Here is a 23,945-nt window from a genome sequence, read left to right as displayed (position 1 = left end):
ACTCATGTGTACGTACAGTGTTAGGCAGTACCTAGGGTCGATCAAAAAAGAAAAAGCACGCCGGCTGGCGATGTGATTGGCCTGCGGAAGTGGTCGCATACGGCCATTCCTTCTGAGGATGAGCTTCCTCCAACACAAAACTCGCCTTCCCCTCTTGTGTGGGTGGTACAAATTAAGACAGTCCTCAGCTATGTGACTGGTGTCGCTCGTTCATTCGACATTCACCCTTCGATACACACTCCGATTCTCTCTTGTGTCTCTCAGGGAAAAAATAGGACTGTTGTACTTCTTGTGGCTTTCGCAACCGAACAGACCATGCGGTCTACGACGCCATGAACCCGCTTGCCCTCTTCTCTTCGTTCTCCAACCTTCCGTCCATCGAAACGAGGAAAGCGCTATTAATTCTTGATTTTCAAAACGATTTCGTGCGTCCGAATGGCCGACTCCCCGTTCGAAAAACCCTCGACTTTATAGACTTGATTCCCGGCCTTGTCCAGAGTTTCCGTCGCACAGGAGAAGTTGTGTGGGTGCGGACTCAATATGAGGGGTCACGTCCGGTCATCGACGACTATGGAAGCGAAATAATCATCACTTCGGCTGGTCCGTTGGATACAAAAAATCAGAAAAAGGGACGTCATGGACGAGAAGACAGTAGCAGCGATGTGAACGACGCGGTCGATCCGGAAGCCTTTCTGTCAGGGCCGGACCCCGCTTGTCTGCCACAGACGGCTGGCGTGCAGTTCCCGGCCCCTATCCTTGCAGCTATCGATCACGAACATGATATTGTCATTGAGAAATCGGACTACTCGGCGTTGCAGTCTCCCGGTATGGTCTTGTCGCTACGTTCCCGCTTTGTTACTGAGTTGTATATTTGCGGAAGTTTGTCCAACGTCTCGGTGTATGCCACGGCACTGGATGCTGCACAACAGGGGTTTGCTATCACGTTGATAGAGGATTGCATGGGATATCGCAGTTTTGCGCGCCATGAAGAAGCTGTTCGGCGCCTTGCAGATATCGTGGGTGCCAATGGTATATCCGTGCAGGAGCTGCTTGAGGAGGAGGATTGGGAAGAGACCCACAAGATTGCCCATGCGTCAAGCCCTGCCCATCCAGTCGCTGCTCAATCAGAGACTTTGGTACAGTCAAATATGACCCCGCCATCTGGCATCGAAAATGTCTTGGGTCATCTCGCCGTTCAAAACTCTCCTGTCACGAAACGATCTTCAATTGCGGAACCTACCGCAACACCGTCCTCCAAAACCAATGTTCATGCAGCCGACATAATTGAAGCAGATGACAATCCATATGACTACGATGATGAGCCCATAGTTTTACCGCCGTCGAAATATTCCCGAGCTTCCACATCCCGCGGGATGAGAGAGGCGCGCGCTTCGGGTATGAATCCTTCAAGAGTTCGTCGTACAAAGTCCGGAAAATCTCCCTCCTCGCGTCGCCCCGGTTCATCTGCTGCAGACTCGGTTACCCTTGGAAGAGCTTCTACCTCTCCTGTGCATACTACCACCCCCAACAAAGCTCCGAATGCTGCTTCACCTGAATCTTCTGCTCCCACGTCTCTGCCGTCGCCACCGATAGCGGAAACAACACACGCCAAGAAGAAGAAGAGGATTGGCAAAGACTATCTGGGGCCTGAAGACTCCATTGCAGAAGGTGATTCTCGGATTGTGTATAATCTTGACTTACCTACGGATGCTTTTGGAAGAATACAAAAGGAAGTGAACTGGCAAAAGATGTATCATCTGTCGGGCCAAGTTCCACGCCTGGTGGCTGTCCAGGGTCTGATTGCTCGTGACAAATCTTTTCCAATTTACCGTCATCCCGCCGACGAGTCTCCTCTCCTTGAGTCGTTCACTCAGACAGTCAATGCAGTTCGCATTTGCGCGGAGCAGATTGTAGGCCATCCTTTGAACCATGCGCTGATACAGATGTACCGTGACGGTCAAGACAATATTTCGGAGCATTCCGATAAAACTCTTGATATCGTGCGTGGATCATCAATTGTCAACGTCTCGTTAGGTGCTCAGCGAGTAATGACTCTACGAACGAAAAAGTCTGCTTCTACTGACGGCGAAGACGGCCGCCAGAAGCAACAAGTACCTATGCCTCATGGTTCCATGTTCATACTTGGACCGCAGTCAAACACAAAATGGCTGCATGGTATCCGTCCTGACAAACGACCTGAATCTGAGAAATCTCGTGAAGAGAAAGCTTATAATGGCGAACGCATTTCATTAACATTCCGAAACATTGGCACGTTTATCAATCCAGGTCAAGGCACCATATGGGGGCAGGGTGCTGTCTCTGAGCGAGCTGATGCTGCGCGGGAAGTCATTCATGGAGATGCATCTGAAGCTGAAAGACTCATTCGTGCATTTGGTTCTGAGAACCGAGAGACCGAGTTCGACTGGGATGCGGTTTATGGTCAAGGATTCGACGTGGTCAATTTCGTCGAGCCAGCGGTTGCCCAAATAGCATTGAGTGGTGATTCAATCACAGATATGCGAGTAAGATTGTGTCTGACCGAGAATGGCATGCGTTATGTTGTCCAACCGCCGGAAACAATGGATATCCAGCAAATTGTATACACCAGTCCGGACGGGAACACGGTGATTACTGGCGACATTCAGATATTAGTCCATCTTGCTTCGCTCAACCCAAGCTCCGAGCTTACGAGACCCGGTGTAGAAGTTGTCCGTGGAGGGGATCATTTGATCCAAATTACTCAGCTGGGAACAGCCTGGCATGAATACTTGCTCAGCGGTAGCAAGGCCGAATTCGGACTATTGTCTTCTTGGAACGAAAGACTACGAGAAGCTGACCAACATTACATCTCGGGGTCAGCCCTGACTATCGACGATATCGCTTTATGGCCCATTCTACACCAAATTGAGACGCAGAAAGGTGTCATCTCGGGGTCATCACGATATCCGTATCTGTCGACTTACTATCAACGGATTGAGAAGAGAGGCTGCGTTCGTGTAGTCCTGAACGAAATGGCCCACGAACGAAGCCACTGATTTCTTCTTCATTATTTCTTAATCCTTTCATTTCTAATACCTTTATCAAGACAAGCGCAAACTTCGAGCACTGTCTACGTGCTGTGTGCCATGATGTGATGATAACCACGATTTATGAATTGCATTTACTATACTGTCTCATGAACATTGATATTATAGAGCGCTAAGAGCATTAATTAGCAATTCATGATTTTCACACCCATGTTCCATAAACGCTTTCATTCGATTATTTGATACTTAATCATTCAAGAAAAGGCATATGTACAAAGAAGCGAGAAATCATGTTTCATCTACAATTTCTCGAACGTAGGAACTCGTTTCTCGATCCCTGAAAGCACCGCGGCAGAAACATCCTTTGCCTGCACAGCAGCACTGTTCCAGACACCTGTATACCGTAGTCCTGCAGTAAACAATCAGTATCGGTTCGCATTCCATATACGAACAGAGAAGACCTACCATCCTTAACCGAATGATCCCTTGAATAATTCAACAATTCCTTCGTCCCCTGTACCGCAACTGGACTTTTCTGCGCCATCAACGTTGCCAACTCAACCGCCTTCTGCACCGTCTCCTGCTTACTCTCATACACACCACTCACAAACCCAACCTTTAGCGCCTCCTCGGCCCCAAACACCCTCGCCGTAAGCGCCACCTCCTTCACCCACCCATAATTTCCCACCACCTTGGGCAATCGAGTCAACGTGCCGATATCAGCCGCAAGCCCAATATCGACTTCCTTTACAGAGAACGCAGTATTTTTCGCGCATAACCGAATATCAGCCGCGACACTCAAATCAATCGCTAGACCATAGGCTACGCCGTGCATAGCGACTATGACAGGCTTTTCGCATTTCTCTATACTCGAAACGCAATCCTGGAATTCGTCAATGTGTCGTCTTAGCTGCGTGGCAACCCTTGCCGGATCTGTCGATTTCCCTCCGTCTTGAGGAGCTAGGAGTCCCTGAGAAGCGGCTTTGACGTCTAACCCAGCTGTGAATGCGCGGTCACCGGCGCCCGAGAATACGATGGCGCGGACGTCGGGAGAGTCGCTGAGGGCGTTGAAGACGGTGCGGAGTTCGAGCCACATTGCCTCGAAGTAGGAGTTCAGTTTGTCGGGGCGGTTGGTTTCAACGTGTGCGACATATTCGCGCGGGAATGTGAGGTTGAAGTATTTGTATGAGGGGAATTGGGAGGCCATGTTGCTTTTTTTGTCTTGTCGTGGAGGTCGAAATTACAGGAAACTTTTAGACGTCAAGCTTATGAATATATATGTTGGCGTCTCGAGTGAAGCTCTCAAAAGATGTTGCACGAACTGGAAGCCCAAACAACGGACAGAATCAAAGCCGGATCTGCTAAAGTCTGGTTAAATCTTCGAATAGTCGAGACTTAGATGTCGTTGCGTCCAACGTGAGCACTTCCAACGTAAGCGTACCCCAGGACCTAGCCGGCTGCCGAGGTTGATGTTTTTGGTATAGCGTCAATATCTGAACGTTATTCGATTGGTACGTTCACTGCAGGCAATGATTATCTACCGAGGGGAACCTTAACTGAAACTCCTTTTGATTAGAGAATATCAACTGCTTGTGTTGTCTGAATGATGAAGTCTTTGTTGGATATGAGCTCTATCGATTTGCATGTGAGATCATCCATTGGCCGTTACGACACGCGCCAATGAGAGATTGCTATCAGCCCCACTTAACTTCGGATAGTTCACCGTCCTTCGACCTTTTCCTTCTCTCTTGCCTAACGAACGCTACAACCATCAGCTCGAACCATGCCTCGCGCCGTGAAAGGTAACGAATACTGTTGCGTGCTAACTCTTAAAATACTGCGTCGCTGACACAAGAAAGGAGTCCTCGTCGAATGCGATCCCTCCGTCAAAGCCATCATCCTCAAATACGACGAAGAGAAACACGACTACATCGTGGAAGATCTAGACGATGACCGCCACTTAGTGATAAAGGAGAGTCAGCTCCAGAACCTGAAGGAGAGATTGGGTCAGGTGCGTTTGCCGAGTTGGGTTTACGATTCTATAGGGGGTGCTGACTTTTGGGGTGCTGGGGATAGGAGCTTGATCAGAAGGTTATGCAACCTGAGGAGTCGGAGTCGGAGTGATATGGTCCAGTTTACGTATGCGGTCGCACGCTGTATGCGAGCGATTACTTTGCGAATGTCGATTCGTTACGTCTAGGGGTTCTTGCGAATTACGAATGCATTGCGAATACGATCGTGCTCAACGTGCAGATCGAAAAGCAAGTCCACCTCTCCGACAAATCTGCGGTATCATCAGACAATACAACCCTCAACCATATAGAACGATGGAGTCGCCAAGAACTGCAAGAATCAATAGCCGCTTGTGGAAAGTTCTTCCAGCTCCAATCGTACCTTCGTCGAGTCAAGATTGCCACCTGACGGTTGTCGTGCGTCGAACCGTCGAGTGTCGGAAGTGAATACTATGCTGATTGAGGGGGATGTTGTTGCGCATCATATGGACTGCGATATTCTATGAATCCCCATTGGTTATTGATTGAATGTCATATCTCACGGACCGAAAGAATTTTCTGAATTGTTGCATTCATCGAAGCACTGTAGTCAACATATGGAAGCATCTAGATCCAAATCAATTATAAACGACGTCAATATTAATCAATTTTCGTGAGAATGAATATTTTTCGCTACGTGATGAACGTCAAGTCATGCCATCGGGCATAGAAGAGTCTCGAAAACCATACGCTATTCGTTGCTACTCTTGAAGGCGTACACAATAACTTTGAGTATTATCGTATGATGGCTGCAGGGTGTCCCCTCAATCAATGAGTATCTCGAGCACGGAACGATCCAGATGTTGAACGAAGCTGGACTGATTTCCTCTTTGGTCAAGCTTTGACTTAGCGCGGCCCCACTCCATCGCCACCCGCTTTCCCCAGTCAAGATTCTGGAATGCTCCACAACCGTCCAGCTCTATCATCCGCAACATCTGGAGGATTCTACAATCATCACGACATTGCACCACCACCACCATGGCAGATTCGAGAATACCCAGTGATGGGTATATATACTCCCCTCACCTCTGGCCATGATGACCCTTCATTCATCAGAAATCACAATCAAAGCAAAGCAAATAGCAAGTCTACAACTTCTCAACAACTTCTCAAATTCGCATCTCTCCAATCTTCAAACCAATCCATCAATCAAAAATGACTCTCTTCCCTCGTACCGGTGACTTCGCACCTCTCTTCCGTCTCCTCGACGACTACGATCTGCACCGCTCCGGACGCAGCGGCCATGCATCCTCCTCATCCTCAGGCAGCATCTCCAGCTTCGCTCCGCGCTTCGACGTCCGCGAGTCCAAGGACGCCTATCACCTCGACGGCGAACTGCCCGGTATTGCTCAAAAGGACATTGAAATTGAATTCTCCGACCCTCAGACTCTAAACATCAAGGGCCGCGCCGTCCGCGAATACCACTCCGGCAACGCCGAGAACGAGACTTCTCCCAAGCCAGCATCTGTCGAAGATGAGGCTGAATCTAGCACTGGCAACGAGACAGCCGTCCAAAAGTCCTCTGATAAGAAGGAAGTCTCAAAGTCAACCCAGCACAACTTCAAGTACTGGGTCAGCGAGCGCTCGGTTGGCGAGTTCCATCGCTCATTCAACTTCCCCAGTCGCGTTGACCAGGATGGCGTCAAGGCTAGTCTGAAGAATGGTGTGCTTTCGCTTGTGGTGCCCAAGGCTGCCCCTCCTGCTAGTCGCAAGATCAGCATTGAGTAAATTCACCTACTCAACAACAATAATCACAATTTGAGGGGTTTATTCGATATCTTCTCGACATTCATGAAGAGCTGAACGTTAAATTCGACTTCTTTCTCGATTTACCCAACTCTTTCGCTCATTATGATTTCTCCAACGATTTGCATTGCGCGGTGCTTGGTTGTTTCCTATTACCATCGTCTTGTACAACACGACCCTGATGTCCAATAGTTAGCTGATATAATCAACTTCATTCATTTGAAAATTATTCTTCCTAATTCTCTAATAAGCCCTCATAGAGTCGATTGTAATTCGCTGTATGGTAGAACTGAATGACAATAATGAATGATTCAATTCTAATCGCAGGACTTCTGAGCCCCAAACTGTACGTGTATCATGGTTCTATGTACCTAAGTAATATAAATGTCTATGTAACTTGAATTAATCCTCATGGTCATGGGCGTTGACGTCGACTTCATCCTCATTAGCCTCAACCCCTTTGGTTGACCCAGTACCCGCCTGGGCAAATGTCATCACCAAGACCAACGCTACACCTGCCAAAAACATTGCCCGCAGCGCATCCTGATATGCTGAAATAGCTGCTTGCTTTTCATATCCCTCCAACTGCCACACTAGAGCAGGGCTGCCCATTAGCTTTCGGATCAATTCCTGTTGATCATCAGCGATGGCGCCGTCATCGTAGCTGCCGTCAGCGAACCCTTCTTCAAGACGGCGTCTCAACACTCGCGAGAAAATACCGCCACCGATGGCAGATCCGAAACTACCGGCGGTAGATCGGAACGTTGAAATAAGGCCCGTGACAATGTAATGTGTTGAAGGGGCTGTGAGGTGGAGGACATGCGATACCGTGTAGTTCAAAAACGCGCCACAGGTAAATCCGTTTGTGAAGAGGACGATCGCATAAAGAATGACCGATGAGTTGGGAGTCGAGAGGACGGCAATCAATAGACAACTAAACATGAAGAGTATTGAAATGACCAAAGATGATCTTCACATGTTAGTAAATTTAAAGCAAGGGAATGTAGGAGTCATACACATAGTAACTTGTAGCCTTCCGAATGTGTATCCAGCCCACTAAAAGCCCACCCAAGGCAAAACCAGCATTGGTAGGAATCATGATAACACCACCTTCCGCGGGACTCCACCCGCGCACCGCAATGCCATATACAGGCAGGTAAAATAGAATCGCCCAGCGGGCCATCATGATGCCGGTTGATGAAATACCGGACAATAAGACTCCGCGAGAACGAACAATAGAAATTGGAACAATAGGTTCAGGAGCAATTGCCGGTGTTGATTCAACTGCAAGGAAGATTACGAATAGAACCAGAGAGATGGCGATGTATGTATAGGAGATGTTGGGCCTAGAAAGTGAATAGAGCAACAGGACATTTGCTGCAGTCTAAGCGTTGAATTAGGAAGAGGTATCAACCCGTCTAGTATCATTGAGTAACGAACCATTGTCAAGATCCCCCAATAGTCAATTCGCGCGAGCCTCTTTCTAAAAGACTCAGGTTTGGATTCCTTGTCCTGGCCGGTTGGTGGAATTGCTAGGTATAGAACTGGGGTAAGGATAAAACATATCGGCGATTGTATGTAATATAGTGACCGCTGTCTCATAAGTCAGTAACACGAGGAAGTAGCGTTAAGAGCACCTACCCATCCAAACCTCGGGGTCATAGCACCGGCTATAATAGCCCCAGCTGCAATACCCACTGTGACAGTCGTATATACGCATCCTATGAGAAGTCCTCGTCGTTTCTTTGAAGACAGTTCCAAGGCGATTATAGTCTGTGTTGAGTATATCAGAGCAGACCCTAACCCAGTAATGATGCGCCCAACGATGAAGACGGGAAATGTCTGAGCAGTGGCTGTAATCAATAAACCGATCGATATGAGAAGGCTTGATAGGGATAAAATGGCACGAAGAGAGAAAATCTGCGACAGGCGACCTCCTACTGGCGTGAGGCTAGCGACAGAAATCTACAACCACATATATCAGTAGCTGTTGCAATGTTCGTTGGGAATGAGTGAACAAACCATATATGCTGATGTCAGCCAAGGTGTATTGGAGAATGCGTCGAGGTCTGCGGCGATATCCGATTGCGTCGTTGACACCGTTGTAATATTGGTAGCTTCAAACAGTGTTAGTAGTACACGGTAGATACTGCAATTCTGAATATCATACCTTGAATAAACAATAAACATACTACTGCAGAAGCAACTACTAACGCGCGTTTTCCCGAGAGAATAGTTGGAGCCACATCATCGTCACTTTCGTATCCATTCTGCCCTAAAGATGCTGTTGTTTCTCCAACGCTGGTTTCTGCGAGCAATGGCGTCTCTTCGGACGCTGGAGCATGCCGAGACTCTTCGTCGTTGATCATAGCTGATGCGACGGTACCTGGCGGGAGCGATGAAGGTTTCGAGGAGGCAGTTGCGCTCAATGGCAGCAACGGAATGAAGGATGGACGTTGGAGAGGATGGAGTTGTGAGGATGCATTGCAATAGGCAGATTGCAATGCGGGCTAAGTTAGTTGATCAAGCCGATTAATAATTCGTCATCAAGCTGAACGGTGAGCGGAGGAAAGTGGAGGATGTGGAGTGGTTATATTGTCTTATCGTTGTAGGCCTTATCGCATCCCACTAATCCTATAAAGGACTAGTTCAATATACGCTTTGTTCTTTAGTACCCTAAAGGCGCACTCGACTCTTCAATAAGTCACTACCAGACTCCTTCGCCTACTTAAGAACGTCATGGCTGAGTTTATATACTTCTAAAAGCTTCATCCAGAGCTATGACTAATGATCTGGCGTTATGCTCTTCCACAAGAAACTGGACTTCTCCGAACAGATGAAAATGTCCTGTTCCCCTATAGGAAAGATTGTTGGCATCGTTGACCTGTGCCAGAATTTGATGCGCAAGATGTGGTCGATGAACATGGAAAGCTTAACTTGACTTTTTGCTTCGATTTGTTAAAAGCTCAACCTCGTTCGTCGCTATTCTTTCTCAACTACGAAGCTCGAAGCGTTGCTCTAGATTGGATCCGTGAACAAAACTTCAAGGAACCGAGTCCATTCGACCCTGGCTTTGGCTTGCTTTTCATTGATCAGAGCAAAGGCCGCGATTTTCTCCAAGAGTGAAAGGATCAACCCGCGAACTGGATCTTACTGGCCGGCAGGTTTCGAATCTTAAACGGATTGCTGTAAGCGAGGAATTCTACAAATCCTGCGGTGCAAATTCTAGATTGAGATGCCGCACTTTGATCGTAGCCTAGTACTATTTTCATTGGTAAGCCTTTCATCCCATCCCGGTTATATTTCTCGCATTTAACAGACCATTTGATAGTTTTTCATTGCTAGCTTGCTGTGTGTACACAAGGAAGTTTCAAGTAGACAGGCAAGCAAAGAACACAATGGAATCGCTCACAACATCAGATACTTGAGAACACCTCTACACTTGTCCTAAACACATCCGTAGACGAATCAACCAACAAATTGTCACTACAACTAGAGCCAAGCGCCGCATTCCCAATCCACGCTGGCTCCCAATAGAACAGTCCCAAGCCATTAGTTGTCCCTGCGACAACGCTCGCAACATCTTTCAAGAAAGTCGTCTGACCAGCAGCCGAGAATGGGATACTTTTCAGATCAGAAGGGAAAGAGTATGCTGGATTAGGACAAGCATATGGCCAGTTGGTCTCGGCAACGATCAACCCTTTGCCCCATGTCGAAGCCATTTCAGCCAAAGTGGACTTGAGCGACGCCAGTGTAGCCGAGCTGCTGTAGAACGGATAATAGCTGACACCCATGACATCGAAATCCGTCTTGAGCAGAGGCCCCTCTGCTAACACCGTATCATAGAAGTAGGATTGTTCACTCCACGACCATCCATTGTCTAGATGGATCATGATCTTGGGTTTAGTAGCGAGGTTGGAGTCTTTGATTCCCCATGCAGCGGAGTGGAGTAGTGTAGCAATGTTGTAGTAGCTACTGGTTGAACCGAGGGGCCACAAAAGACCGGCGCGAATCTCGTTGCCAATGGACACAATCTCAAGGGGGATGTTTTCTGCGGCGAAGCTGTTGCAGACATCCAGTGTGTAGTTGTATAGTTGCCATGATAATGTGCCGATATCTGTTGTAGACCAGCCAGATGGGGTTGTCTATATTTAAAATACATTAGCACTTCAGCAATTCTCAGATATAAGCATGTTAGTATCATACTTGATGACTTGGATCTGCCCACGTATCACTAAGATGCATATCAAGATAGATTTTCATCCCCGCTTTCACCATCCTCGCCGCAAGCTCCAGGTTATAATCTAAACCATATGTGCCACCGCTTGGATTAACCCATAGTCGTTGCCGAATAGTGTTCACACCATTATCGGCGAGAATAGTCTCGAGTTTTGCGCTGGCGCCATTCGTGTTTTTGTATGATATGCCATCATCTTCTTCGACGATGAGTGAGGAGATATCGGCACCGCGGTATTGAAGGCTTGCGGAGGCGAGGGAGGTGAAGGCGGCAAGAGATGAAAGTAGGAGAGATAGTCTCATATTTAATATAAAAATGAAGATAACCCTTTTGGTACTTTATTGGTGTCCCGGTCCGTTGTGTGTATCCGATGGGCTGGCACACTGTTGTAGGAATTTCCCAATATGTATCAGATTTCCTAAAGTAGCAATTTTCAAACATCCGAAAGATCAGCAAGGAATATCCGAGAAACAAAAGTAACAAACTTGCGACAGGGGGAAAAAAGCAACTTATATCCCCGCAAAAAAAAATTCAGCCGTGGAATTGAAACACTGATGACGACGAAAAAATGATTTCTTCACCCACTTGTCCAGTATTGGTGGAAATTGATTTACTACGTATACAAAACCAGATGAAACCTTCATTTACCCGATGCGGGGTTTACGCTATCGATCGATGGTGAGACGGGGAATCTAGGCAAGATCCCATCACTTATATTTTCTGTTTCAATATTAATAAGATCACATTAATCATCCGAACTGTGAAACAATGGTAATTAGCGGAAGAGGGACGATCAAAATTCTAACGGACTATTTACCGAGAGTACGGCAAGTAGATAATCCACGAACATATTCGAAAATCAACTGGCATTAATTCTTGATGTTGCACACTGTATGTACATGGTTTCTTGATCATACTTCATTTCACAGTAGGCACGCGTTTCCGGTTACAGAACGTCTTACCGACCCAGATTCCCTTTTTCGGCGGCTCCGTTTCGCTATGCAAAACACCGAGGGTTGCTCGGAAGTATGGTATGTTTGGCGAAGTAGGTACGTGGTATGTAGTTATATGAGAAATGTTATCATGAAACATCTAATTGAATATGAGATATCATCATTAATTCTATAAGCAACGTTAAAATAGCGAGACGGTAGCGTTGCAAGGTTCCACCAGTATTGCTCAGCAGACTGGGTGGAAGTTCTAATTACCATTAAGTAAATAAAATCGTCCATATACGCTTATCCACATCAAACCGTAACCACACCAACAACAGCTCTTTGCAAGCAATATCGGTCGTTCACCTGAGAAGGTAGCTTAGACGATTGCGTGACCAGTTTCCTGGGCACGACGAGCAGTTCCCACACCATCGACACCAAGTTCCTGGTTCTTTCCCAACCAAGGCTTGAAGGATTCACCAAGTCTTCCCTCACCGACGAAGTACACAAACAAACCGAGAACGATCATGACGAAAGCAATCGGATACAAAAAGTGGACCGAGTAGTGGAAAACCTGGATACCAATAATCAAGCCCCAAAAGTTCATCGTCAATAGAGAAATGTTGAAGAATGTCGCAGACGAGATACGCAGCAGGATGGGGGCGAGAGTGTAGAAGATGAAAAGAACAAGAGTATAGCCGACGATATAACCACCGACTTGTCCGTCCCAAACAGCACCGTTGAACGAGCTGCGGTCAAAGATGGCGCACTGAACACCATTGATCAACATACCCCAGAAACCCATTTGGCCAATGACCTCGTACATGGGACGCTTGGAGACCATGTACTCTTCAAACAAGTTGCTGAAAGCGTAGATAGAGCTTGCCAAAAGAGCAAAAAGGTCACCTTTCAACTGATCGGCAGCAGGGTAGTTGGCGCCACGGAGGTAGTCGGAAGCAATCAAGAGACCCATACCACCGCAGGCAACAAACACACCGAGGTATTGCGTGATGTGGTAGCGAACTTTCAAGAAGATGAAGGAGATAATGACAATGACAATAATAGTCCAGAAACTGAACAACTCAGCGCTCAGCAGCGAGGTGTAACGGTATGCCAAAACCATAAAGTAGTTGCCCTCAACATCCAAGAAGGAAAGGATGAAATATCTCCAGCAGTCGGTATAAAGAAGGCGGAACCATTTCTTAAAGCCGTATTTGTAGATAGTGATGCTGGTATAAGTCAAGTTGAGCAAAACGTAAACCCACAAGGTTTGGAAAGCCGGGATACTGGTGCCTTTGTTGGAGAGAAGGGACGAGAATGTGGAGGAGCTGATATCTGCCAAAGCGATAATTTGTCTATACGCAAACAAATGTCAGTAATTGTTTCTTTTGTTCGCGCAGTCGAGAATAACACATACCCAAGAAGAACGACAAGCCAGAAATCGCGCGTCTTCATATAAGTGAACATTCTCGCCATACGTCCCTGCTCAGGCTCCAGGCGGTCGCTGTTGTCCGTCGACTCCGCAACAGAGTGCACTTGATTCTTCTCTTCCCCAGAAAGAACCGCGGCCTCGGGTCGCGCAGGAGCGACCTGCTTGTCGTTTGCGTAATACTCGGACATCTTGACTGACTGAATGTGGATGTAATGCGATAGGCTCCGATAACCAGCGGGAGGTAGCCTGTATATATGAAAGACAAATAAGATTGGAGCTTTTCGCCAGCAAATGTGAACGCAAAGCCCTGAAGTCGCTCACTGCTAAGGAAGTAAAGGCGCAAAGAAAAGAAGGAAGAAAAAGAAGAAGAGAAGAAAAAAAGAAATGCGACACGAGCTTTTATAAAAAGTAAAGAGCAGGCGGGGTTTAGATAGACTTTTTTTCCTTCTTGCACGGATAAGGCAAGTTTGGCCCTGAAAAACTTGAATTACCGAGGATAATTACCGCTAGTATTATAGTGGGGTGGAGTAGCTCGGATGTCAATGATTGATTGGTCAGACACCGCGGAACAGAGCTCGAGGGCTTTCGTGGTCCGTATTAGCATTACATGCTCTAATGTAGCAAATTACCTATGAAACCCGGGGATCTTAGAAGAAAGGGCTCGAAGAGACATTTCGAAGTTTCAATATGTCCCGATATTATCTTGGATGAATTGCAGGGAAGATGCAGGACACTTGCATGGCCTCACAATGGAGAATTGCACTGGCTTCCACGTGGGCGACGACTGGGTCTATCATGTCAAGACGGAGTCCGCCGTAACACAGACCCTAGTAGCAGCTAGCAATACTAGCGCTTCTTGGCTTTGTAACGGGACGTAGCAATCTTCATGTATCTGACTCTCTGTCTATGAAAGTCGTATCTGCATGTATGAAATCTCCACTGTGGCGGGTTGATCTCAAGTCGAAGTCCATACGAGCTCTGGAAGGTCATCAACAGATTCAACACAGCATGTCATTTGATTCAAGGACACAAATCATGAGACTCTGATCTTGTTAAAGTTCATTGGGCATCTACGAAGCAACGCATTGGCCTCAAAATAGAGCCACAATGTCTTCCCCGATTCGGCATCTCTCAGGAGCTAGGGCTATTTGTCTGCCCCCCAATCTGACCAATCAGACAATTTTTAGTATAGCGCGGCAGCCTCAGGCCATCCATCGTAATGTTGCCGACAGGTTGCGATATGCATCGATTATTCGAGCATTCATGGACTTATTTGCAGTCTTTCAGAAATGTGTTTGGGCAAATGCTTCAATTTCTTTCAAGTTGTGTATTATTGGGACCCTTGAAAGACAATCTGGACTTTTGTTGTACCTTCGCAACCATTTTCCGGCATTGTCTTGATCGATTGTCCCATACTCGCGATAACTGCGACAATTACCTGGAAATTATAGCAATGAATCTCCCGAATTCTGTGTATATGAGGTGTCGACCTCGTGATGTAATTGTCTGGTCTCATACTTGGTCATTCAGATACTACAGATCACCGCAACCGAAGAACAAACAATCGCAAATCGAACATTCAAACCCGCCACGATGCTTTTCATGAATTTGCCAGTTGATGTTATTCTGTGTATAGCAGACTTTCTTTCATACGCCGACCTCGCGTCTTTAAATCGTACTAATCAAAACCTCGCGTATCTACTAACACCCTTTCTGTACAACTCAATCCTCAAGTCTGAACAAGCACCCACAGATCCATATTACGGACTACCATGGCCTGTATGGATCAATTGCATCGGAAAATGGCGCTCCCCCTTATTGCTCAACTATTTTGAGGAGACGCCGATGTCAAACTTGGCGTACACAGGTCTGTACCGTGCCACTCTAATCCACCTGGCGGCCCAACAGGACAACTGTGATCTGGTTGAGATCCTGATTAGTAGAGGATTCGCTCCCGATGAGAAGGACTACTTTGGGAAGACTCCTTTACATTACGCTTTGAACAATCAAAAAGAGCAGATGGCAAACTATCTCCTTGATCTCGGAGCAGACGTAATGGCCAAAAAGGGTTACAGCCTCTTGCTTGCGGCAGAGGGTTGCTCTCCTGAGATGGTGGAGCGTATCGTCGAGAAAATGGAAGCACTGGAAGCGCGTTTCAAGCCCTTTGAGTTCACAGGCTTTCCAACAGATAACACGGTCCGAACAATCAAGGATCTATCTCTTAATGCAGCCAAAATACGGCGCTCGACGGAAATTGCCGAACTTCTGATTCGCTATGGAGCCGATCCCGAATGGGCGTCGAATTCTCAGGCAGTCAGTATTTTTGCAGCATATATGGACCAATTGGAGGAACCTTTCGTTCCAGAGTTCTAAGTAGAACTTTCGAATTGAAAAAGCCAGCGAGTCTGTGTACGATATTTGGGAGGTGGCCGCATTGGTCCCGGAGACTTTACAGACAATTTAGATCAATTGACCAAAAATTTTTGCTTTCATACACTGTGCACCCTCGTAAAATTATCTGTGACTTTAACAAGGACCAGCCTCTACCGTCGACGACTAGTTCGAGGTCTGATCTTTCCATTCAATACATTGAAGCAACACACGGAGGCATAAACAATCACTCCTTCAAGAACTGACTCTGCCACGCGACAAGTGCATTCTTCCCTCTGATCATAGCCGCTCTTTCGCCAGGCTTTCTCTCATCACCACGCACCAGACAGGTATGCACCACACCAGGAAAATGCTGATAATCCAGCGGCACACCCAGCTTCGGCACAGTCTGGAACGTATGCAACTTTAACTCTGGCGTATACACCGGATCAATCTCCGGCGCCAGAAACTGTACGGGAACAGCAAGTGCATCAATATCCTCCTTGGTCAATAGTGACGGGTGTCCGACGCTGACCACATCGACGAGTTTCGCCGCTCCTCCAAGGCGAATTGCCGCCCATCCGCCGTAACAGTATCCTACCGCACCGAGTCTTTTGTACTGTTGCCTCAGAGCTTTTGCGCATTCAAATATCTCAGGTTCGCGCACTTCTCGACGATTCCGGTACGCGAATCCGGCAATATCAATTTTATCCCACTGATCATTGATCAAGAGCTCCGAGTCAATGACTTCACCAGCAAAAAAATCAGGAACATAGACCGTTGCGCCGACTTCGCGCGCGATATGGTCGGCAAGTAATCTGTTGTTTTTAAATGTCCATCCAAACATGTCAGCAATGTATAAAATGGCGATGTCGGATGCGCTGCTGTCGCCGGCGATGTAAACGTCGTTGTTGGCAAGTTTGCTGTTTTGGCCGGTAGGATTGCCCTCCCATTCGAAGCCTTCGTAGCAGCATTTTGCTGTCGACATTATGATTTTCGTCCTATAGATCGATTACTTATGATGCTGGCGGCCCGTGATGAGAGAGTATCCATTGACGCGAACCCTTCAAGTGGGATCATGGACTTTCAAATACTTCAAGCGTGTCGAGATATGTACCTATCCCTATTGGATCGCATCTGTAGGCAACCATGCCAATGAATAGAAATCATCAAATCGGTCGAATCATATCACACCGCTAGCGCAAGACGGACCCAATCAGGTACGCCTTCACAATTCTCACTACGATTATCACTACGAATTTTCTCAAAAGAATCATTTCAGGATTGATCCTTATTCTTCCAAGCCTTAATGATATCTAGCATAATCTGCCTTTCATAAGGCTTTGAAACATACTACTTGTATGCGGCCGAAAATCATGCATCAAATGAGAGCTTACATGACGCCGTGAAGGACGGTAATCCCAATTCCTACATCTCAAAAAAATGGAAACACATGAACCTAAAGTTTCACTAATTCAACAACAGAGGAAATAAGAATCATCTTTATCCTCCGAACGCTATCTGAATTCTAGTCCTGTACAGCGCGTATCCGCGCCAAAACTCAGCCAGTTCGACTGACATCCTGCCCACCTCCTCTAGCGCTTGCTGGAAGCCGATTCTCTTCCTAACTATGATCTTCTAGAGCGCTTTTTTCCTTCCTGGGCTAAGATCGACTGTCGTATGTAAATCTGCAACCCACAACTCTTGGTCCAGGAAAGCACGCACCAGCCCCATCAAGAGGCTTTGATGCTCCATCGGCCTCTGTGACAAGCTCAATATATCGTAGGCAAATGTTGCTGCCTGGGTGTTCCCGGCTTGGAGTAGAACATCCTTGAGAGTCGTGAGCTGGGCAGATTTAGACTGTCCAGCTTTTCTGGATCGTGCCATCTCCAGTCCAATATCGACGAAATTGATGCCTGAGGGCTGGCGCTGTTCGTCCATGCCTGCGATCCCGGCGGTTTCTGGAGAGAAGACGTACTCGGCGCAGAGGATTTGTATAACGACTGTACCCAGCTGCGTAGAAGATATGAATGGTAGGCTAACGCTGTTCCCCAAGAGGCTGGTATGGAAAACCACAAAGCGAGCAGCGATGGTATGCATAATAGCTCTTTCATCTTAATAGGGAAATTTGGGCTGAATGCCATATTTTTGCTTGGCGAATAAGACACTGCTTCATATGCGAGTAGCCAGTGAGCATTAATAGCAGAAAGTACTGGACGATAACAACAGAAAAAGGCTGTGGAGAAAGCCCTAGCCATTTACTACCCGTTCGTCCAATATATCGCCTATATGCTTGATAAGCCTTGTCCTACCTAGGTAATCGCTCACAGGCAGGCATTCCATCCATGTCCTAAGCCGTCTCACTTCGGCATCGACGAAAGCACCAAAGATTTTCCCTCCCCAGGACAGCTGTTGAATTAACACATTCTCACTGCGGTTGCCTCTCTGGAACCTGTGCTCAGAATATCCAGGGCCAATCGTATGAGCTGAGGCCGATGACATTACTGTTAGTATGCAACCATTGCTAGTTACAACAGCTCAAAAATGTATTTATTAGACCCTATTAGAGGATTATTATGGGTCATGGATCTTTCTATATATAAATTATCTGAAATGATTATCCTAGGGAGCTATTCGATGTACTTTCTTGCACTTTGAGTAAGCAGTTATTCCATGATTTCCATAGACCAAACGACGTAGAGCCAATCGAAACACATCAAACCCTGGTTCTTTGTTGACACGACGGGGCTCTAAAACACCAACCATACATCACTCCGCGAGACGATTGCGCCATCTCGCATTTATAGTGCGATTCGGAGAGAGAAAATAATTAAACCTCTATAATTCTAATACCGGTGATTATTTAAGCATAATCAGACCAATTTTTAATTCAATATAGAGTCCTCCAGAAAGAAGTCCGGGTTTTCCAGTTGTTCTTGATATATTGAATAACAGACAGAAACAATGCCCGATTATATAATAGATCAAGATACCCCATTGTCACAGTTACCACCGACGTTTAGCGGTGATGATGACGCAGCGCATACTGAGAATGAGACCGAGATCTACCCACTACTGTCTAGTACTCGCAGCGTGCTCCTGGTTGCTATTCTTTCAAGCGCTGGACTTCTCACAGTATGTCCTTTCTCCCTCCTCATTATCCATACTCATTAAAAAAAACTACAGTATATATAAATACTAATATACCAGATTCTTAATGTACAATCTATCACCATCATGTTGCCCTCATTGGGCGACGCGTTGAGCATCCCCCCGGAGCGCCAGCAGCTAGTCATTTCAATCTACAGCATTTCATCAGGCTCGCTAATGCTACTCTGGGGTCGTCTAGCTGATACATATGGACGACGGCTAGTCTTTTTGACTGGCTCCTCGCTCTTCACACTATCTACTCTCCTCTTGCCATTTTCCGCCCATGAGATTCCCTTTTACATTCTCCGGGTCATCCAGGGGATGAGCGGATCTGCGATGATGCCGTCTGCCATCGGTATAGTAGCCAGCATCTTCCCTCCCGGTAAGGTGAGGACCAGGGCGTACGTGACAGCCGCAGCCGCAGCCTCCCTTGGATCCGTACTTGGTAACATCTTCGGGGGCCTGGTTGGGAGTTTTCTTTCGTGGAAATGGATCTTTTGGATTCCCGCTATAATCGCTGCTGTCACGACAATTGCTGCGTTTTTGATCACGGCCATCCCGGCCATCCGGGCCAATGCTGGCAGAATACCTGGAAATAATGAGAGTGTAGACTGGATAGGGGCCGCGCTGATATCATTTAGCCTGGTTTTGCTCCTTATATCCCTTACTCAAGGAGATTCTCTCGGATGGGGGACACGCTGGGTGCCACCGCTCATCGTGGTGGCCATCCTTGGTTTATTTGCCTTCGTACTCTTCGAACACTTTCTTGAAAGTCGCCGAAAAGACCACCAGCCTCTGTTGAGAGTTTCTATGTTCAGGAACCTTGAGTTCTCGGCGCTATTCATCCTCGTTGGTATGTTCTACGCCGCTTACAACAGCTTCTTGGTCTTCGTTACCTATTTGTTAGTACTTCCTTCTTCCCCAAACTGGAAGGTAGAGCGCGGAGATCGAAGTTTTCTGTTTTAATTTTTTTTGCACTTCAATAGTTACCAGGATTATCTCGGCCTCGGCGTGTTGCAGACGGCCCTTCGATTTCTGCCCTCTGGTATCACTGGAAGTAAGTTTCCCCCATTTTTGACACCGCCGCAAGTAGTTGATTTTATGGTCTGTCTCTGGAATAAGTTGTTGTGTCATTCATTGTATCGCCGGCCCTGAACCGCATTGAAGGTTTCTACGTCCTCCTCTTCGGTTTGTTTTGTGGCCTAGGCTCCCCTCTTCTATTTGCCATTCCAGCCATTCCTCCAGACACAACGTACTGGGCCTGGGGGTTTCCGGCAATGTGCCTTTGTCTCAGCGTTGAGATAGTATGGCCCGTGGTCGGGCTGCTGATCGCCAAAAAGCTCCCTCAAAAGGATCAGGCTCTCGGCGCAGGATTGCTGCAGACCGTCAGTCAGATCAGTCGCTCATTGGGTCTAGCTGTCTCTACAGCTGTGCAGACGGCTGTACAAGGCGCAGCATCGAAGAATAATACTCAGTCTGGGGATCCTGATTACTTGCGTGGACTCCGCGCCGCTCAGTGGATGAATGTGGCATGTGTGGTCGTTTCCATCATAATCGCCGTGGTATTCCTTCGAAAACTTGGACGTGACTAAAATGCCATCTATAAGTTTGAATTTAACCAAGCTAGATTTAAGACAGTCCACCTGTAAAGACTGGGCACTTGCATAGATACCATAACGACGTAGACTTGCCCGTTGTAGGAATCTTGACAGAACTACTTATAAATCCAATAGTTTCAGTCTCGCAAGTGTCAAGGATCATGGCCAGAAGAGATATCAGCTATTTTATCAGATTTAGTTCAGATACTAGGACAAGACTAATTTTGGTACTCGTAATCATTTTTCAAAGTCAAGAAGTTTTTGTGTGGCGGGKACGAATAGGTTTGAAAGAAGAATTTGGAGATCGAAGTACGCTTAACGTGTAGGCATAGCAATACAATAATACAGCGAATGATGATCACTGGCCAATGATGTAATGGCCAGTGAATCCCAGATACTTTATATCACCAAGTGGTACTAGATACTGAATCCTGGATGTCGACAGCATCCGTGCCACCTCTGTAAATTCTTTCAAACCCTTTTTCGCATCGAGACATGCGGCGTCCCAAAGATATCCAGAACCTTGACATCCTCAAACCCCGCGCTCCTATACAATGGCAATCCAGCTGGTGTGGCAACCAGATAACACCCCCGCCCTTGTTTAGATGCCTCCTTGATACCCCAATCGAGCAACAACCGACCAATTCCTTTTCGCTGGTGCTCTGGATGAACGCCTAGAGAGTCGAGTGCTGATACACAAGTCAGCCATTATATCCTTTTGCGAACGTGGGAGATGGAAAAATCTTACTCCAAACATCCGCTGTTCCCTTCTCACCGAATTGCTCCCGTACATCTTCTTGAAGAATACGAATCAATTCAATAAACGGCGCTTTATCCATTCCTTCTTGTGCCAGAGGCGGCAATCTGACCTCCTCCTCCCCTCCACTTTTATCTTCTGCCGATGAAGAAACAGGCACCTCCCAAACTGCATACCCCACTATCTTACAATTTGAAGCATCATCAACAGCGACCATGATAATGTTGCCTTTGAGCCCGAATTTGACCAATTTGCGCGCTATCCTTGCGTTGCGTATGTTTTCCGAATAGTGTAGGTCCCCCGGGAAGAGGTGACGCACAATCGCGTCTTGTTCAGGAGGGAACGCGGCTGTTGAGAGGTCGACGATTGTCGCCAAATCTGCTTCAGAGGCGGGACGGAGATGGATGGTCATTTTGCTCGGTTCAAACCACTCACTGAATCTACTAGAATTTGTATTTTGTCACTAATTTGGAGAAAGCGCGACTTATATGCTCAAGTACAAGGCAGACCCCAATTCCGGGGTGTTTCATGAGGCTTTGAGGCTTAGCTGATAAGCAACCAAAATGCAACACCCTTATCTCTAGCCCTAACAAATAGCCCTAAACCATGTGCCTAAACAAGTAACCCATCAATCAATCTTGAATACCCTCAATCAGATTCTTGATTTCCTCCCCATTTCCAGACCTTTGCCACGCCTCGGGCGCCCTTTTAAACGACGTCACCGAACTAATCAACTCCTTCACCCCAACTTTCCTAGAGGCCAACAACCTCATCGCAAGCTCGTAATCACCCTATCCATATCTAAAACAACCCTTTAGACTCAACTCCTTTGCCGAGAAAGTGTTGACTGGAAACTCGACTCTGGACCGTCCAGACATGCCGGTTTGTGTGTACGAGCCGCCGTTGCGGAGGGCGAAGACGACGGATCTATTCATATCTGTCGCATTTATATGTACAACTAGCCCTGTGAGATGGAGGCCTGTCCGTCATACCTCAGATGCGGGAAATCAGAGACCTGTTATGGTGGTTGTATGAAAAGGGTATCTATTGAACTGGGTATATGTAATAGATTAGGTAACGGGCCGAGTGCGGTCCATCTTCCGGCGATCATCGGTGCTATGATACTCATAACTATATACAGGTCCTGCACGGACTATAGAGAATCATGCCCCTCTGCCGCTTTGCATACATGTATATTCTGCACCCACTCGGCCTTCATCAAAGAGCTTGTACTAGGCCTGTTCTTCCAATTCAATGCCAGCATAGAATATATCGTTTCACGGCAGGATTCCTGTATGAAATTAGTTTTTGTTCTACAAATTCAATCATACGATCAGAAAACATACCCCCGATAGAGACTCTATAGGCTCCCATGTCCCCAATTCCTGAATATCTCTCACGTAATTCGCAAAATCTTCGTCTTGTTCAAAGACCGCAAACCGCCATGCATGTTTACCCATTCGCATATCCATATAAACAACCCCGGCGGACCACACATCTGCAGCCCGAGCGTCAAAATAATACAGCGACGAGGGAGCGCCCCGATCGCGATAATCCAACGTCACATATTGCTCTGGACTTATATACGGAAACGAGCCACAAAGCCCAGACGACAATCGACTGGTTGTCTCCCACGGTAGTCGCACGCATTCCGCGTTTCCGAAATCGGCAATTTTCAAACATCCACGACATGTAAGTAGAAGGTTATCCGGTTTGATGTCTCTGTGTGCAACGCCCGTAGTATGAAGATAATCCAGGCCACGCAGAAGTTGCTTGAAATAACAGTTCGCTTCTGTCGCGCAAAGCTTGCCTTGCGACCTCACCCGTGTATAAACATCGCCACCAGAACAATATTCCATGATCTGACAAAAAGTGCCATCGGTATCCTGCACCAAGTCGAATGTTTGGATAATATTTGGGTGATGAAGACTAGACGATATGCAAAACTCGGCTCCGACGCGCTTCAGGTGTTTTTTCACCGAGTCCTTCTCCCGCCGAGAGAACTTTTTCACTGCGAAAAGCTGTCCGCCTGATGGGTGATCGACGGAGTGAGGTCGAAAGGTGACGGTGACGATGCCAGAGGAGCCTCTACCGATTTGCTCTTTATTTCTTCCGTAGCGATCTATTAGCGACCCGGCTGTTCCTGAATTCGATGATTGGCGACGAGTGAATGAGTGAGGCAACTTCGATTCTGGCCGGGGAGGAGACGAGGCAGACTCAAGCTGGATGAGCGGTAGACTACCTACTGTCACATTCTTTGGCTGGATGTCGAAATGCTCTGTGTTATCGATTTTGCTGCTATTTTTCCTGGACAGTTTGGATGCTTCTCGTAAAGCTTGGAGTTTATCGTTCAGCAGCTCCAACATGCCATCCTGCCGTCGTCCGTCGTACAGACGATGTGCATGCGTCCCGTTCTCGCCAATGACGAATTTATTGTCTTTGCCTTGCGGCTGTGGTTGTAGGCCTAGTTCCACATTGTAGATTTCATCGACGTGGATTGCTGTTCTGTCTTTTCCCATTTTGAGTATATAAAAACCGTCCGAATCGCAGGAATAGTGAAGATAGTGGCAAGACACAAGACAAGAGAAGCGCGAGTCGAATCTTTAAAATGTCAAGCCTCAGAAAGCAAGGAAGGAGCGAGTC

The 23,945-nt window shown here is 47.0% G+C and overlaps 11 protein-coding genes across 11 annotated transcripts; 5 read left to right on the top strand and 6 right to left on the bottom strand.

Annotated features, from left to right (window-relative positions):
- Nucleotides 1–332: 332 nt before the first annotated feature.
- Nucleotides 333–3,035, top strand: BHQ10_009254 (uncharacterized protein; the record flags this gene model as incomplete). Its single annotated transcript, XM_040882150.1, has 1 exon — nt 333–3,035. One exon carries the CDS (start codon nt 333–335, stop codon nt 3,033–3,035), a length of 2,703 nt encoding a protein of 900 aa, XP_040737756.1.
- Nucleotides 3,036–3,325: 290 nt separating this feature from the next.
- Nucleotides 3,326–4,233, bottom strand: BHQ10_009253 (uncharacterized protein; the record flags this gene model as incomplete). The annotated part of the gene is made up of 2 exons (XM_040882149.1): nt 3,326–3,435; nt 3,492–4,233. The coding sequence occupies 2 exons, from the start codon at nt 4,231–4,233 to the stop codon at nt 3,326–3,328; spliced, it is 852 nt and encodes a 283-aa protein (XP_040737755.1).
- A 576-nt stretch (nt 4,234–4,809) lies between these two features.
- On the top strand, nt 4,810–5,150 carry BHQ10_009252 (uncharacterized protein; the record flags this gene model as incomplete). The annotated part of the gene is made up of 3 exons (XM_040882148.1): nt 4,810–4,828; nt 4,886–5,037; nt 5,103–5,150. The coding sequence occupies 3 exons, from the start codon at nt 4,810–4,812 to the stop codon at nt 5,148–5,150; spliced, it is 219 nt and encodes a 72-aa protein (XP_040737754.1).
- Nucleotides 5,151–6,232: 1,082 nt separating this feature from the next.
- Nucleotides 6,233–6,805, top strand: BHQ10_009251 (uncharacterized protein; the record flags this gene model as incomplete). The annotated part of the gene is made up of 1 exon (XM_040882147.1): nt 6,233–6,805. The coding sequence occupies one exon, from the start codon at nt 6,233–6,235 to the stop codon at nt 6,803–6,805; it is 573 nt and encodes a 190-aa protein (XP_040737753.1).
- A 420-nt stretch (nt 6,806–7,225) lies between these two features.
- BHQ10_009250 (uncharacterized protein) lies at nt 7,226–11,362 on the bottom strand (the record flags this gene model as incomplete). The annotated part of the gene is made up of 8 exons (XM_040882146.1): nt 7,226–7,757; nt 7,840–8,207; nt 8,264–8,416; nt 8,465–8,788; nt 8,846–8,940; nt 8,994–9,209; nt 10,317–10,968; nt 11,030–11,362. 8 exons carry the CDS (start codon nt 11,360–11,362, stop codon nt 7,226–7,228), a joined length of 2,673 nt encoding a protein of 890 aa, XP_040737752.1.
- Nucleotides 11,363–12,374: 1,012 nt separating this feature from the next.
- BHQ10_009249 (uncharacterized protein) lies at nt 12,375–13,615 on the bottom strand (the record flags this gene model as incomplete). The annotated part of the gene is made up of 2 exons (XM_040882144.1): nt 12,375–13,350; nt 13,413–13,615. 2 exons carry the CDS (start codon nt 13,613–13,615, stop codon nt 12,375–12,377), a joined length of 1,179 nt encoding a protein of 392 aa, XP_040737751.1.
- A 1,405-nt stretch (nt 13,616–15,020) lies between these two features.
- BHQ10_009248 (uncharacterized protein) lies at nt 15,021–15,800 on the top strand (the record flags this gene model as incomplete). The annotated part of the gene is made up of 1 exon (XM_040882143.1): nt 15,021–15,800. One exon carries the CDS (start codon nt 15,021–15,023, stop codon nt 15,798–15,800), a length of 780 nt encoding a protein of 259 aa, XP_040737750.1.
- Nucleotides 15,801–16,044: 244 nt separating this feature from the next.
- Nucleotides 16,045–17,897, bottom strand: BHQ10_009247 (uncharacterized protein; the record flags this gene model as incomplete). The annotated part of the gene is made up of 2 exons (XM_040882142.1): nt 16,045–16,798; nt 17,497–17,897. The coding sequence occupies 2 exons, from the start codon at nt 17,895–17,897 to the stop codon at nt 16,045–16,047; spliced, it is 1,155 nt and encodes a 384-aa protein (XP_040737749.1).
- An 864-nt stretch (nt 17,898–18,761) lies between these two features.
- BHQ10_009246 (uncharacterized protein) lies at nt 18,762–20,539 on the top strand (the record flags this gene model as incomplete). The annotated part of the gene is made up of 4 exons (XM_040882141.1): nt 18,762–18,932; nt 19,008–19,849; nt 19,934–20,004; nt 20,070–20,539. 4 exons carry the CDS (start codon nt 18,762–18,764, stop codon nt 20,537–20,539), a joined length of 1,554 nt encoding a protein of 517 aa, XP_040737748.1.
- A 477-nt stretch (nt 20,540–21,016) lies between these two features.
- On the bottom strand, nt 21,017–21,714 carry BHQ10_009245 (uncharacterized protein; the record flags this gene model as incomplete). Its single annotated transcript, XM_040882140.1, has 2 exons — nt 21,017–21,234; nt 21,294–21,714. 2 exons carry the CDS (start codon nt 21,712–21,714, stop codon nt 21,017–21,019), a joined length of 639 nt encoding a protein of 212 aa, XP_040737747.1.
- A 913-nt stretch (nt 21,715–22,627) lies between these two features.
- Nucleotides 22,628–23,821, bottom strand: BHQ10_009244 (uncharacterized protein; the record flags this gene model as incomplete). Its single annotated transcript, XM_040882139.1, has 1 exon — nt 22,628–23,821. The coding sequence occupies one exon, from the start codon at nt 23,819–23,821 to the stop codon at nt 22,628–22,630; it is 1,194 nt and encodes a 397-aa protein (XP_040737746.1).
- Nucleotides 23,822–23,945: the final 124 nt, after the last annotated feature.

This window comes from Talaromyces amestolkiae (assembly GCF_001896365.1).
Source record: "Talaromyces amestolkiae strain CIB chromosome Unknown scaffold23.1, whole genome shotgun sequence".
NCBI classification, from domain to species: Eukaryota; Fungi; Ascomycota; class Eurotiomycetes; order Eurotiales; family Trichocomaceae; genus Talaromyces; species Talaromyces amestolkiae.
Note: the sequence above shows the minus strand (reverse complement) of the source record. Positions and strands in the feature narration are given on the sequence as shown.